This window comes from Cotesia glomerata, linkage group LG3 (assembly GCF_020080835.1).
Source record: "Cotesia glomerata isolate CgM1 linkage group LG3, MPM_Cglom_v2.3, whole genome shotgun sequence".
Taxonomy (NCBI): domain Eukaryota; kingdom Metazoa; phylum Arthropoda; class Insecta; order Hymenoptera; family Braconidae; genus Cotesia; species Cotesia glomerata.
This window is the reverse complement of record NC_058160.1, coordinates 19,950,148-19,967,419: the sequence shown is the minus strand read 5'-3', so window position 1 is coordinate 19,967,419 and position 17,272 is coordinate 19,950,148. Positions and strand designations below refer to the sequence as shown.

The window sequence follows — 17,272 nt, the reverse complement described above, 5'->3', positions numbered from 1 at the left end:
TATAACTAAAATTTTTTTGCGTTTTTCGTTAAGGACATCTTCTGAACGGATCATCCAATTTTGACGCGTTTTGGGGGTCTAAAATCTTTATATCTTCTGGTTAAAAATCGAAAAACCTTCCAAATAGCTAGACAATAGAACATCCGAATTAAAAAATTCAATAAGTCCTGTATTCTTAATGATATATAATATATATATAATTAATATATATAATTAATAAATTTATAAATATAATTAATATATATATATTCTTAATGATATATAAGAAATTTCAAGCTCAAAGTGAGAAAACTTTTTTCCCATACGGTACGCTTGAAAGCGCTTGATTACTTTATTTTTTATTATTTTCACTTTTAATGATGAAAATAAATGTATGGAAGGATAAATTCTATAGAGGGTTACTATATTTTACCTGTAAGGGTGCGACTGTCGAGTTCCTGTACAAGCCTACCTTTCTCAAACCGTTAGGACTAAACAGTATAGATTCTGCCAAGTCTCCCACGTACGTTTAATGATTGTAAATGCAACGTGCTCGTCACTGCATGACTCCAATTATTCGCTTGGGTGAGTTGACAAACACCATCAACAAGTTCATTAACATGAACTCGATGAAACTGCCACTACGCAGTAATAATTACTATCGTATTATAACGTTTTATGATAGATTTGTAATAGTAATTAAAAATGCAGAATTAAATAAATGCGAAAGCTCCTATTCCAGTAATCTGTCAAACGTTTTCAGAGATTTAATTATTCCTTAAATTATTTTGTAAATAAATTTAAAAATTAATGACATCTAGTTTGTATACTCTTTTAATAAAAGGCTTTATTTCATATTACGTTCTTTTTATTTCATTTGCAATTCCAGGATTTCATCAACATAAAATGCTTTATGTTTTAGGTAAGACAAATGTACCTCACCAAGAAATAATTAACCTACAAAACTGAAGTGAGAAGAATGGAAAAGTACGAGGAAGAAGGCGGCGAGGATAGCGACAATGAAACAGATCCCGAGCAGCTACTCAACGAGTGGCTCGGTGAGCTCGACAGCCTTACAGTGGTAAGTTTTATTTCTTACTCATTCTATTATACTATAAAACTTTGTTCCTTCGGGATCTAAGACAGAAAAAATGTCAACAATACCTACAATCTAGATTTAACATGAGCGTCATGAATCATGATGAAAAATTTAGAGAAAATACTTCCTTTTCTTATTTTGGTAACAATATTATTTGTTTCCATAAATTTTCTTTCTATTTGTACTATTAAATTAAAAATAATAATTTTTAGTGATGCGCAATCAATTTGATCAGATAATAATTTTAATATCTTGCCGGCTGTCTGATTCTAAATCATATTCGAATTGAGTTATTTGAGCATATATTGAAAAGCATTATAACCTTTTTCATTATAATTAATCTACTTGATTCAAATATTTATGTGTTTGTTTATTTTATAATTTTAGACATTTTTTTATATCAAACAAAAAAAAAACAATATACAGCACAGGTCAACACGAAATTTGAATCTGTTATAAGACTATCAAATTTCGGTAGATTTATGTACGACAACACAAAAAAAGTTTATTTTGCATAAAAAAGTTTGTTTTTTTTAGCCAGGAAAACGTTTGAACGGTATTTTTAGAAATCTATGATTTAAATTTTTATTTGTTAGTAAATCGAAACAAAAATATTTTTATGTTAAGTTTATCAATTTCTACTGTTATATTAATGTAAGAAACAGTAGAAAAAAGTTAAATGATGAACCTAATTACTCTTTTTAGCATTTCATGTGTATTTTCTCTTATTAAACCCTATATAAATTTCCCATCATATTTTAATAATATTGGTCTTGATATCGATGTTAAAAGTTCATAATATCTTGATGAAAACGTTCTCTCTGTTCTTCCGAGTACTCTTTCATGTTATTTTGTAGATTTATTGCAATAATCCTGTGAGCTCGGAGATTCCTGTGACGATAAAAATTCTTTATCTTCAACATTTTTATGTTTGAACTTGACGAGATGAGCTTGACTGAAATAATTTTTTAGGAGGTTTATATACATAATACCGAGAGTTGCCTGTTATGTAAGGTTGAAGCAGAAAAGGAAGTAAGGTCAGGATATTCAATTGGTTATGTACTCTTATCACTAGGTTTTTTATGTAGATTTATCACACAAAAATCGAAGTCATTAACGTAGTTGTTTGGTTCGAGCCAAGCTCTTAATACTGCAAATTTTATACTCTTTTCCTTACTTCGATAAAAATGAATAATATGATTCAAATATAAAGGTAGATTATTCTTCCAGAAAATGAGGCTTGTAAAGTAATATTAGTTGTTGTCTGTAAGAATCGAATCCACATCCTACAGTATATTATACAACATTACATGTTTCACGACAAACAAAAAAAAAATACTTTTATCTCTTTTTATTTTAATGTATTTACGAATTTTTTATTTTTAAGAAACATGTTTTGCTAGCAAGACACAAAGTATGATTGGCCGAGTTACATGGCAAAAAATACGTTTCCTAATTTTCAGAATGTGATTACCAGTAAACATTGCTTTTAGTGCAATATACTTTACTTGTAACAATGTAGAGTTTTTTTGTTAGAATAAGAAACATTCTAGGTGTACAATGGAAAAACTATTTTTCTTTTATCTATACTTCTATGTTGCATTACTGAAACAAAGTATAACTATTAAATTTTGCAACTATGTTATTAAATCATTCAAAATTATTAACTTCCTTAAAATATGATGATGTTAGTCTTATATATTTAATATTGTTATACGTGTACTTTATTATAAAAATTATGTATATTATTGTCATTCGGCTAGTTTGCCTTGACATAAAAATTGAATAAATAAAAAAAAAAAAAATAAATATAACTGGTAGAAAATCTGTTTAGTTGTCAAAGGTGAAGCAATTTGTCATGACCAAGACGTTTTCCACAACCAAAACGAAAAAAACTCACAAATTGTAAGTTCAATCTAAGAAACTTGTAAGCGATGAGCTTTTATTTTTACAAAGAAAGATTTATAAAAATTGTCTATCTCGAAACATTACTGACATAAAAAATAAAAAAATTTGTTCTTGAATCAACAATCAATAATTCCTGAAATGAAATAAAATTATTCTTTATTGAAGAGAATCGTTTTTGAATAAAGTATTCACTTGTATCGATCGAAGATAATATAGTCTTGAACCAAGTAAAAATGTTATCGATCGGAGTGATTAGACCTCTCAATCCAAGAAACATGAATTCAAGACAAGAATTTCTTGAAGTAAGACAACTAGTTCTCTTCAAAATGATTTTCTTGGATCAAGAATATTTTTCTTGATTGAAGATAGTTTTTTTTTATCAGTGTAGGAAACGTTTAATGAAAAATTTGTAATAAATTGAATGATTAAATCGGTACATGCAAATATTCTTGAACTTTATCTCTTTGAAATATTGGTTATAAAAATCAAACAATTTTTACATAACAAAGAAATCTATGCAAGGAAAAAAGAAACTCAAGAAAAAATACAAAACTATTGATTATCAGGTTACGCTTAAAGAGAAAGATGTTAATTCGAGAAAGTAAAATTGAACGAATCGAATCTGTAGAAGAGTCTAACTTTTTTAGACCTTAATACTTGTATTTTTTTAATCGATGTCAATTGTCACGCGGTACAAATAATTTATCGGGTACAGCTGCTACGTCCGATAATACGTAACAAACGTGACCCGGTTGAATCTAAGTGGCAATCTTAACGAGAATAAATCTTTGATCGTTTGAATGTTGACGTTGTGGCACTGTACGGAAAAAATAATCGGTAGTATCTACTCGGTTGAGACTCAATAGTTTATTTTTCGGTTGAGTCAACCTATTGCCAATCGGTAGACGCTACCGATTATTTTTTTCCATGTGCAGTAAATATTAAACAGATTGTTGTACACTGTTTACTGTAGTCAGCACAATTTGCGACTAATATTTAATAACTATATTTTAACCTCATATTGTTTACTATTTCGCCGAACCGCTATACAGTTTTACTCAATACATTAGCATAGAAAATTTCTGAAGCAAACGTAATTTAGTGTGCTGCTCGTTGATTTGGATATTGAAATATGCAAGCAAAGTATCAGTAGTAAACTATTCTGCTAACACTAACTGTACAATAACTGTAATGGTTCTCTCGTGAATAATTTGTAATTTCAGTACGCAATGTCTATCAGGAAACAAACAATTTTCATAGATTGATGAGGTTAAACAGCCACTTGACAATCATATTTATTTTTTCGGTATTTTTTACTGTTTGTTATTCGCAAGTTATAAAGGTTCACTTACTGCAAGCAAATAAGTATTCAAATTATTCATTTTGCAAGGTTATATATTCATAAATATTTCAATGAATCAAATTTTTGCACGACTCATAATGCGAAGTTTTAGAAATTGCTTTACAATCAGATTTTTTTTTTTGAACGATTAAATGAGTATTTTAAAATTTTCCAGACTTTTTTCTCAATTTACACGGCTTATAATTTGGAACATTGGTGTTTTTTAGTTCGTTTCTTCTACATAACTATTTTTAAGGTGATATTCTTGTTATTCTATGGAATCATGGTAATTGACATTAACATGATACAAATAGTTTGACGAAGACTTATTAGGTCATATTTTAAAAATTATGTTTACTATTAGAAGCAAAAAAAAAGTGAAAAAGTAAAAGAAAAACCTTACCGGTCAATTGCGAAGTTTAAAACTTCGGAAAGATGATAATTCGGAAAAAAATTCATCAATTAAATCGATTTTTCTTAAATAGACCTGTTTTGTATATATAACAAACCATATTGAAAAAGGACAATCTAATTCTGAAGAGTTTGATTACAATTAATCAATAAATAAATCATATCAGCTGATTAATTGCAGCGCATGCTCAGTTCCATAAGTTAAGAAAAAAGCCACGAAATCTTTAAAATCAAAATTAAGTCACAATTTAAAAAATATAAAAATACAAATGATGGAGCCATACACATTTGTTGTAATTTTAAAACTTGTTCTTTAATAAGTTGTCGACAATCACAAATTTCACTTTATGGATCAGCCATAAAGTATATTTTTCATTAAAAATTAAATGATCGTTGAAAGTGCTCATGTACATCACATTTTTTAAACTTTATAGTATACTGTACGGTGATAGTCTCCAGACGAATAACAGACAACCAGCCATATTTGAAATCCATTCGCGTAAAGAATAGAAAAAAGACTTATATTTCATGAATGAAAATAAAAAAAGTCTCACTAGTTGATTCAATTGAACCATGGGGTTATTTTGTAAATCTGATAAAGATTTGGCCTAGAGTTTGAGAGGGTGAAAAAGCCCTTGGACTTGCACTTGGCGCTGCAGAGGTCGGTCAAGGCGGTTGCAGATCGATAACCTGGCAACGTGGAACGAATGGTCGCTGACCTCCCTCTATTCTCCTCCCGTTCATTTATCCATTCCTCTTCTTCCTCGTGAGTAACTTCCTTTATCGTACTCACGTCAGCTCGCGATTCATTTTATGATTGGATCTTTGCGACGTGCAGACATCACGCCCGCTCCTGTCACTTTATAATTTCATTACTGATAAATAATCTATTGTTATCATCATTATTTTTATTTTTACATCACTTCATTATCTGCTACATATTATATTAATGCTTTCTTCATTAATTATTAATATTGCCATTACACTTATACTAAAAAGTATAATACGTTATCATTAACATTAAGAATTCTTAAGACTTATACCACGATCTGCTGATTCAAGCTGTTATCGTATTACTTAAGCAATACTTACGCAAAATCTCTTTGTTATCTATTAGCACTTGCCAAGACTATAATCATGGTATCATAATACAACCTAACTACTAGGTATAAACATACCGATTAGATACACTTGAAAATATCAATTCAATACCAACGTGTGTTTTGTTTTTTTTTTCTTCATCTGTTCATTGTCTTTTATCAATATCAGTAACTCTATTCAATAAATGTTAAACGTTCTTCATTGGCAGTAATTTAATCATTTAGCTGCCAATATTAACATTGCGATTCCGAGTGTCTTATCAGATCGATAAAGCTTATCGTAGTTTCATATTTGTGAAGTAATATTTATATTTAACTGGTAGCTATTCGATTATTTAAACATCGATTTCAAAATTCATATTCTCTCATTTTAATAATTTAACATAAAATTAATAAAATCACAATAAATCAATTATACTTATCTATTCTTCGAAATAATTTTGTGATATTATCATTTTGCCATCTAGTGTCAACACTATAAAATTTAGCGCAGTCGGTACGACTCGGCAATCAGTAATAACATATCCCTCGTTTTGTATCTTATCGCGGTAACATCTGCATTACCGATCGCCGAGCCTTTTCGTTCTGCATTTTATCATTCGATTCCTGTGGTAACGAATAGTTCCGGTTTTTGTTGTAGATGTCTCTGTAATAATGGAACGAATTTAGTACTGAATTCTTACTATTAACATTTTTCTTTATGAGCATAATTTAATTATAATAACTAAGAAAAAAAGTTATTTTTTTCTAAAAACTATAATTAATTTAATAGCGAGAGATAAAAAATCAATTGCCATGCCTAACTAACATTTTTGACGAACAAATTTTGAAGATGACAAATGAGGGTTCCTGTTTCAGTTAATGATCCCTAGAAGTTTTATTAAATGTTATTTGGAAGTTACACGATTTGATGTTTTATTCCAGCTTGTTTGTTCGGTGAACTCCAGCAAGTTCTTTTGTTATTAAATCTGATACCAGTGATTATCGTCCTAAGAACGTTAAGTACTATATAAATCAGAGTGTTAAAGATGACGATGATGATGAGTGAAATGCAAGTACAAACCAAGGGTTTAGCAGTTTCCGGTAATCAGTATGCGGGTATCGTATTTCCTTTCCGGATCTACTGTTTACATCGAGTTATTCTTAGCATTTTAATTATATTATCTGACTATATATAGAATTATTCTGTCTGGGATTTCAAATATAACCCAATTTTTATTTCATATAGGACTAATTGTTATTTCTTGCAAGGTTCAACTTCGCAAATGAAAATAATCCTACGTCATTCGTACTGATGTAAAAAAGGTGGATATTTGCATAAATTAAAAGTGCTAAAGTATTTTTACTCTGGTAAAAAATAGTGGTTAATTAAGACTAATTTGTATGCAAAACAATACTCCGATACTCAATAGACTTAAATTAGTGTCTCGTCATTATCTCGTCGAACTGAATTCGCGTGTTATTCAACGCGTGTGATTAGTTCACATGTCTTGTTTACTCATGAGATAATGAGAAGAAACCTTAAAAACTTTTATACGTATATAATAGAATAGAGTAGAGAGTAGAGTAGAGATACTGGACGCAAAAGGAAAGGTGGAGTGGAAATAATAAAAAAACCCCAAGAGGGCTGTACACGTGCTTCTCAAAGGGCAGCTGCACACTTTTGGGCGTCTTCTTTTCTTACTTTTTTCACTCCACTTCATCTCTCGCGTAACCTGATACTTGTTTCCTTGTATTCTGATGTTACCCATTCTCCCCAAGGATACTATAACAATATTAATCGAAAATAATATTAGTTATTATTATTTTTTGCAATGCTGGATCAAAAGAATGATTTTTGTGCAGTACAATGAATTTTTATGTCTGCAATATGAATCATTGCTTTTGAGATGTTACACCAATATCTTCAATGTGCAATATGTGACAATAATATTAATTTTGTTCAACTTCTTGCTGAGAAAATTGTAAACTTTCAAATTTTCCCGAAGATGATTCTGTAGTCCCAGGAAAAATAAAATTTATGATCATTGATCATATATTAATTTTTGACCAAGTTTGGACATATATGATAAGATAGAAGGTACATTATCATCAAAAATTTATTAATATAACTTTCACATAAATTAATTAATTAATTTAACGGGTATGTTGAAATCCTAATTAATGAAGTTATTAATTTTTTAAGAATTAAATACAAATAAAAGCCCGCTTGGAATTTTTTTCATTTATGTTACATACAATGGTCACATAATGCCGTACATTATAATCATGTATAAAAAAAAAAATTAAACATAAATCACAAAGAGTAAAGCTAAATTCACTGATATATCAGTGCTAATTATGATTCCGATTTCATTTTAAATCGATCATAAATGTTAAAGCACGACCAAAATTCATGGATGATTATATGCCATATTTAGCAAAAACAGAAATCGAATTATCATGTGGCACTAGGATTTCTTGTGAATAATTACTCATCTAATCATTTCATACAATGTTATTGTATGAAAATACGAATTATTGAAGTGTGTATCATGTCAAAGTACTATTGGTATCAAGAAGAATATGAAAAGACAAGATTATGTGCGGTTTTTTTATTCAATTTTCTTAAACCACTCGTTTTACCTCTTTTCGTCTACTTGATATAATATTCAAAAACTTATACTAAACTTGAAAGAGATGGTTTGTGAGGTCGATGACATATTAATAGTAAAAGTAGTCTAAATTAGCTCTACAATCAAAGAGGAACATTTACCTATTGTATAACTATATAATTATATTGCTCGGTGCGTATTTGTTGATTTATTATGCTTGTTATAAAATGTTGCATTTATTGGTTCCACACTCATCGTTAAAAACAGCAATCCTTTCAACAAGATGTCGAACCCTACTATTTGATTATACATTTATATGCTATAAAATTAAATTTTATAAATGATAGCTTCTTTTTATGTAATTATAGACATCAATATTATAACTTTATAGTCATGATTTCTTCACCAGCACACTGATAGAAGGATTTATTTGTATTAAATAATATTTGTTAATAGTTAACAAATCATTTATTAGATACCACTTTTTAGTATTAAACAAATATTTCTTAGTATTTAAAATGATTTGTTTGTATTTAATAAATCTGATATTCATTTATTAAATATTAATAAATTTTTTTAAATACTAAGAAATATTTGTTAAGGACTAACAAATGGCTTCTAATAAATGATTTGTTAAATATTAACAAATCTTTTTAACTATAAACAAATCCTTCTATCAGTGCACGCTTTTAAAAATATCTATGCTAACATTTAAAATATAAAAATATTGAGCTATACGTTTAGTACTTAACTTTAAATGATATCTTCAATTAAATCAACAAAAGTTCAATGAATGTCTTAGAATAATTGAATCAAATAAAAATTTTGAAAAAATCAAAATTGCACACCCAATAATGAACATTAGATTTTAAATTGAAAATAAATAGTAATGTTAACTTTTAAAATAAAATATGATACATTTTAAATGGCAAACGCTCGAAACTTAATCATTTTTCTCAAAAAATGAAAAATTCCACGCATCTTGAAGGGGATAGCCACTGGGACGGCCGAAAAAATTGTTTTAGTAATTAATTTCTCGTAAACCGCGCCAAGAATCGATTTGAAATTTTCACAAAAGACGTATTAAATAGTAGTTAATTGACAAATAAAATTTCAAATTTTTGGTACTTTCAGTTTGGTCTCGAAGCGCCTTCACGTTCAACATGTAAATTATTTCCACTCATCAACGGTTTTCTTGATTGTACTTAATTCAAATAAAAAGTTTCTATATCAACAAAACAAAAAACACAAACGTTAATTGGTTCACTCACGCCAATTGGATATCTCGTTGCGGCTGTCAGTAGTTAGCTCGAAATAATTCAAGAGCAGCAGGATTTCTTCCAAGAAATTGACATTAATTTATCAATTTAACCCGTATGCTTAAAGTATCATCGTGAATATCACCCTTCTCGACTTACCGATATTCTTTGAGATGGGTATTATGAACATTATATAGGGCCAGGATCTTATCTATAAGGATCGGCCACGCGTCCTGTCTACCATCTGTTGCTTCTATTTCTTAATGAAAGTATGTGGACGTTAAAGGAATTTTTTTTTCCTACCCAACCAATGGGATGTTATTTCTGTCATCCAAAAATAATTGTTATAAATTACTCATGATAAAAAGTGAATTCACGGTACTTAGCTAGATACAAATCATAAATAATTGTATTGAAAAAATATAATTTAATTAAATGCTTTATTTCATTAAATTTGAAAGAGACAATCCCCTTTAAGAATCACTTTTCTGTCTGAGCATAAAGTTGTATAATTAATTAACGGGATTAATATATTTATGTTACCTGATATGCTTTCAAAGGAATGAAATTTATCTTAAAGCCCAACACAAAAATCTGAACTAAAAGTTATTATCTTAGATCTAAATAAAAATGTATGAGTTTTATATTGCTGACATATTGGACGCCTACAGTGTATATGGCAAACTGGAAATTTCACTAACATATATGTAACCTGTAGTCAGCACGCATGATAAATAAGAAAGCATGCGCGTATGATTGCATCATACATAAGAAGGATTGTAAGTATTTACTTTAAAGAATTTTTACTGCAGGATTGTACAATTAAAATCTTTTTCACTAAATGAAAAAAAAAAATATATATATATATATATATATTTTCATCGTCCAACAAAACAACATAGGGGCACTGTTTTTTACTTAAGAATTTTTTAATTTGTAAACACATACCTCGAATAATTTTTAAACACCAAGATTTATCTCAAAATATTAAGAACTTTCTTTTTTAGAACGTTTAATTTTCTAGAAAATTTCTATCTTAGTTTTTCTAAAATTTTAATTGGAGTAAATTAATGTCAAAGCTTAAAAATATTTCTTATGTTAATTAGATAAAGAATAAAAAATTTTAATTTGAAACCCCTAAATGTTAATTTTAATACTCAAATTTTATCTGTGTTTATTATAGTGGCAATCTAAAGAATCTCATTAAAAATATTTCGTCAAGACCATCCTGTTAAAAATATTTCAAAAGACCCATGTAAAGAACGTAGATATTTTATCTAGTACCTGAAAGTATGCGATCGTATTTATATTTTGATATTCTCTAGTAAAATTTAACTAATAAATTTTTAAACAAGTACATTAAAATTAAAACATACTCATTATTCATGTACTTCTCATTAAAAAATCTAATCAAGTAGTTTTAAGAATTAAAAGTTTCATGTCAAACTAAATCATCTTTTTCGTAATCCTCGTTATAAGATTTAGTTACACCCACGCAGGACTTAACTACCGGATTAAAAACATGGAAAATAGTTCAGTTGTACGTGTGGATTTTATTAGTCGTGTAAGCACGATGCATGCTATATTTATATACCTGTTCCATTTATACTGGAAGAGCGTAGGTATCTATTTATACATACATCGTATTATAATAAAAGGAGGATATAAAAGATTTCAGAGTAAAAGACGAAAACGAGGAAGAGAGATACAAAAGTGGCAGCTGCCCTTTAGTGGCCAAGGCGAGCACGTGTTTCTTTGAGGCAGGTGGTTGCCGTTGTTAAGCAATCGCCTCTACTCCCCCTCGTTGTTGAGATTTGTACAGCACTTTTAACCAAGATCAGAAGACAGGATGATGAAAAAAATAAATTCAATCACTTACTGAGTGGAAGAAACGGAAAAAATGAGTTGAAAAATAATACAAATAGATATAATATCGAACTGCCAGTAAAAGTTCAACGACTAAATTGAGATGCTGAAGAAGTAAAGTGTTTATATTATGGCAGAAAAAGAAATACATAGAAATGTGAGATGGGTGGTAGGATATAGGGTATAAGTATACGCGCTATGCGTTCTGGGGGGTTGGAGGATGAGGATGATAGAAATTACGATGAGCAGGTGATGGCCGGAACCCTCGTGACTGGTTTCATCGAGTAGGAGCACGTTCTAATAATAATCTTCAATAAGCTGCCAGAGACCAAGAATCATTTGATAAATCTCGCGTGTGGAATACTAAATTACGATATATGTAGGTACAATATACGTATTAAAATTATTGTCATGATACTTGGACAGGTGAAATCATTCGTTCACTCAAGTCTACTGTCATTTTTTATTTTTTCCAGATTATATTAAGGGGGGAAATACGTGTAGAAGGCCGTTTTCATGCTGATTTTCATTAATTTTTTTAAGGTATAAGAAATTAATATTATTTATTGAAACTATCAGGTTATTTTATACATATATTTATGAGTATTTTTTCGTATTAAACAATAATATAAGTTAACAAATAGCGGAGATATCAGCTGATACACATCGTAGGTTGTCATCCGATTTAGCAATCTGTGTGCAGTATGGAAGCCACAATTTTTATTTGAAATCAATGGCACAGAAAAATTACTTCATTTATATGTGTATCTTCCATATGAACCTCAATTCCACAAAAAAAAAGTAAAAATTTCCATTTTTTACAGGGCTGTAAAATTAAGTCGTGATTTTTTATCACTTTTTCATACATTGTCTATTAAAAAAAATAGTTTAAATAAAAATATCGCTTTCGATTGAGGTTCATATTCAAGGTAATTGTATAAAGAAAATTATAAGCCATATCGCAAGATGATTGGTTTAAAACTCTTTGAGCTAGACTGCACACAGTTTTGAAAAAACTCGTTTCGAGAAAAACGCGTTTGAAAAAAAAGTGACAGAAAAAGTTAATGTAAAATAGTATTAAAGTAATTAATAAATCGCTTATAACTTTTGAACGAATGGAAATTTTGACTTTAAATTTTCAATCTATATTTTTGAATAGTTTAACAAGCGATTTATAAAAAAAAAAAAAATTGAATCGTTTTAAGCCTGTACACGTATTTCCCCCCTTAATATTACATTTGTCTAGATAAAAAATTTTGGCATACATATGAAAGATATTTTAATAGTATGTACGTGATTGACTTTAACTATCATACATCATATACATATTATGTATTTTTAAATGCAGTACATATTTTTCTTTTAAGGACAGTTATTTTTACTTCCTTCGGCAGATGTTTATATGGAAAATGCTAATTACAATTGGTGCCTCACACACCTGTGACAATGATTTTAATCATTATTCGCATTCATTTGAAGGCTTGAAAAATTTTAATATTACTAAATACATGCATTAAGTACTTCATTTATCATAATCATGAAATAATGCATGCTGATGAGGATAAGTATTATTATAAAATAAATTTAACGGATGGATCATCTTTTGATAAAATGCATAACAGAAAATGTACTTATGCTTTGAAAAGACAACTTAAAAAGATAGTTTTAGCGCGGTGATTTACTTTTAAGGAGTATGAAAACAACCGAGGAAAAAAATAAAACTGGACGATGAAAAGACTGGTTTCTCATTTCTTCTTTTGATAAATCAGATCCATGAACTAATCTTTCTCGGTTCAAGCGCACCAGCAACAGTTGGTGATGAGGAAACATCTGTCGTTTGCCGGCGCATGCGTATGCTTATATACAGGTAAACCCTGCATTACAGGGATTCTCAATTTTCCATTTTATTTGATATTGAATAATATAATTTATTTCTTCTTTACATTTTTAAGAATATTGTCATATGTCGCATGCATTTTTATTCAAAAGTCTATCGAGTTACATTACGGCTACACAGTTCCTTCTGATTTTAAAACTAGCTGGACCTGTTCTGATGATAGGACGAATGATTACAATAAATTATCCCGAATGGCACGTGAGTAACATAAAATCTAGTCACGTGCCTGAAGACATTTCAAGTAAAGTGCTTTTAACGATACGATTATTATTTTTTCTTGACATTCTTGTGCACTTTTTTATTGTTGTATTATTTAATCTTTATTATTATTTGTCATTCCTTGTAAATAACGTGATAAACTTGTTCATATCATGTCAAGATCTTGCACTTAAATACTCAACGTAACTGTGTTTGATTGAATAAAGCAATACTTCTGTTTATTTCTAGTTAATCCATAAATCTTAATCATACATAAAAAGTGTTAAATAATTATAATGATTATATAAATGTTGCGTGCAAAGGTTGAATTATTGATTTAAATCATAAGTGTAGCAGGTGACTCAGAGTCAACTCAAAATTAAACATGAATATACATATAGGAGTTATATCAATTGTAGGGAGTGGTATAGACGCATAGAGTGTACCGACCCCTCGGTATTTTCATTTATCATGTAAATGAACTTCCATTACCTGAACATTGTATTACTCATTCGCAACAATTGGCCAACTGTTCCCAATACTTTTTTTCATTTCTAAATTTTACCTTTTCATTTTACACAATAACGTCCAAAACTATTTTGTGGTCGCATGTCAAAAAAACTAAATTACTGCCAGTGTTCTATTAAGACTTCTTTGTAGCAAATTTCGTTGTTTACCTTATAATTTTCTTTTAAATAAATTTCAATATGTAATACAATAACTGCTACAAAGTAATAATTTAAAAGTAAGAACAAGAACATTTTATTTTTTTTTTTCTTGGTTTTATTACGAACAACCGTTACGGGTGTAGAAAAACAAATAAAACCTAACAAGCAAGAATAAAAAAACTTGAAGGACAAAATTATGCTTATTATCAATCAGAGAAAGGTAATTGCGAAGGACATAAATGAATAAAAGTATACATTACGTATCCTTGATTATGTTTTTTCAAAACATTTGTGTTCAGAGAGATGTTGTCTTATATCACCATTATGAAAACAAGTTATAAAAAAATGACAATTGAGTCATTTGGAGGATTAACGTTGCTTGGATTAACATATTCAAATTTAAAGATTCATCATTTAAATATATATGAATCGTTTATTTGAGAAACCCCACAAGTTATATGGAAACCTCATATGGGATTTCTCAAATAAACGATTCATATACAAAAGCATTAGCATCAAATTTTGCTACACTTGTCATTAAACTGATTTTGATAGAAGTTAAATTAATTAATAACTTAAATTAGGCATGAAGGATATTTTGTAAGTTATGGACCGCACGAATAAATATACATTATGTATATGTGAAGAATATATAAATCAATATGTACGGTTTATACATAAACATTTTGATGTAATTTTTTTGTGCTAAAATATATTATGATTTATATGTTATCGTATGTCGGCTATCTCATGACAATAACTGCAACATGCTTAGATTAGTTAGTTTTTTTTTCTTCGATATTGTTGTATTTCTTATTATTTTAAGTGAACAATGAGACATTTTTTTTCTTAAAAATTTTTTTTTATACATATATCTTCTTTATACAAATAGAATCTTTTATTAATACAGAAAATAAACTTTTTTCTAATATATTTCACATATATTTTTTTTATATATTTTTCCATGTGAATGAATTGCAAAATGCATCAAGCGACTCATGTAAACATTCAACAGCTAAATATGAATATGAAACGATGCAATTCAAGAATAATTCTGGTTTTGGATGCTGTAACAGGTAGCAATATTTTGAGAAACACTGCATAACTGTGCCGAGAGGCACGCGACCAGGTCGTCCAGCGAAGTATAGCTGCTGCCGGGTGTTGTTTAAACCAACGTAGTGGGGCTCCTTCGACCGCTATAACTGAGGTTTTATGCCTTCAGTCGACTCTCGACACTCAATGCGTCGAGTCTGAGATTTCATTAATTTAAAATCTTATATTGTTTACCACTTACAACATTCAACCTGCCAATCGTTTGAAGACAGCAGGTGGATTAGATCTATTCAAAATTTTGAATCAAAGAATAGCCGGACGCTCGACGCGACAGGGTGTGGAGTGTCGTCCTCAAAACATCAGCAGACCGTGAAGAGAAGAGACTTTGCTGTCTGGTGGTGCAGTGATTGTCAAGGGTCAAAGACTGAGATCATGGAAAGTTTGCATCAAGTATCGATTAAATTATTATAAGAACTTGTTATAATTAACAGCCACAACGATTGGTGATGTTGATTGACGTTCGTTATAATAAATATCAAGCGGAAGTGCGGAATGATAATCAGTATTCTTCCATACCTGATTATTATTCAAGTGACACAAATATAAGATACAGTCTTGATGTGTAGCCCATGAGAGAATCGAAAGACTGATCAACTGGGTCGATAACTCTTCACATAATAATCTCACATTAGTGGGTTTTGTCAAGCTTATATGATTAAGGACTCTTATCTCGTGGTGCTGAACTAAAAGACTCAAAGATTTGAATATTTAATTTATTGGTGATAATCTCGTGAAACAGTGTCAAGATAAGTGAAAAAGGTCGAGTTGTTTAGAGAATTTACGTCAACAAAAAAGTAACTATAACCATTTTAGATAAATACTAGGGTGAGTGAAGTAATGAAAGAAGGAAGATTAAAAGATTGAAATAAACAGATGCAGGAATTTGCGACTGGCGCCAAGGTGGTCGCTCATAGGAAAAGTAAACGAGTAGAAAGAACTCAAGTAAAAGAACGCCAACAAACGCACCAAGATAAATAAAAATAAAGAGCTGATAGCATATCCCGTTGGTGAAACGGCCTGGAGTTCGAGCAACTCGAGCGAAACGTGTTGCAATCCAATGAATTCAAGTCACCGTAAAGATTATTTTTAACTACTGTCTCCCGACCCATTTTATTTTTATTTCTGTGTTTTTAACCAGACCGCTAAAGACTCATTTTACCAACTGCTTTATCGAAGATCTGTTTGAGAAGCTCTATGATGTGTCGACGAATTACGTACCATAGTCAAACGAATTAGTTAAATTCCTCAACAATTTGGTGAACAATGCTTTGCGGTTCTTTTAGGAAGAAAAAAAACTCTAAAGATGGATATCAATTAGTTAGATCCAACATTAAACCGATAGTACAATCTAGATGTGAAAATTCTAGAAATAAGATCGAGGATTCAAAGAAAATTCCCAAAAGTTCGAGATCGCTGCTGCCTCAATTTTCACGTACGGTAAGAAAAAAAATTTGTTTTTTTAAAGGTTTTATTAGTCTGACAATCAGTATCTCTGCTACTTAAAATTTTTTGGGCTTGAAATAAAACAAAACCACTACTCGACTCGAGGGACCGCTCTTGTTTTTGTCTTGCCGGCTTTATTTAAGTCCAAAGTCTAAATCCGGCGCCGAGGCGCCCACGAGCCCGTGCGGCGTATATGTAGTAACTTAGGATTATTCACAGAAGCGACGAGAAACTAAGCAAAAGGTAACCGAGGAAAAAAAGCGATAGCTGTTTTGCTTTGCTTCTGTGTCGTTGCAAACCGCGGGTGTTTCGCCTTATATGGTCCCTTTTATGGAATGTATTCAACTTCCATTAGAAACCCTTTGTAATGCCTCCACTTTTATTTATTGTTGTTC

At 29.8% G+C, this 17,272-nt stretch overlaps 1 protein-coding gene across 9 annotated transcripts in view; it reads left to right on the top strand.

The window, feature by feature from the left end:
- LOC123260953 (ras-associated and pleckstrin homology domains-containing protein 1) overlaps positions 1-17,272 on the top strand; it is a 196,072-nt gene that overhangs the window by 107,336 nt on the left and 71,464 nt on the right. For 4 of the 9 annotated variants that reach the window (XM_044722350.1, XM_044722354.1, XM_044722353.1 and 1 more), the window contains exon 1: positions 16,619-16,871. In XM_044722350.1, the coding sequence (XP_044578285.1) occupies positions 16,698-16,871 (174 nt within the window). In that variant the 5' untranslated portion in view covers positions 16,619-16,697. Of the gene's footprint in view, positions 1-894; positions 1,061-16,618; positions 16,872-17,272 lie in introns of those variants that run through there. The other 5 variants (XM_044722357.1, XM_044722355.1, XM_044722358.1 and 2 more) reach the window with 3 other exon arrangements.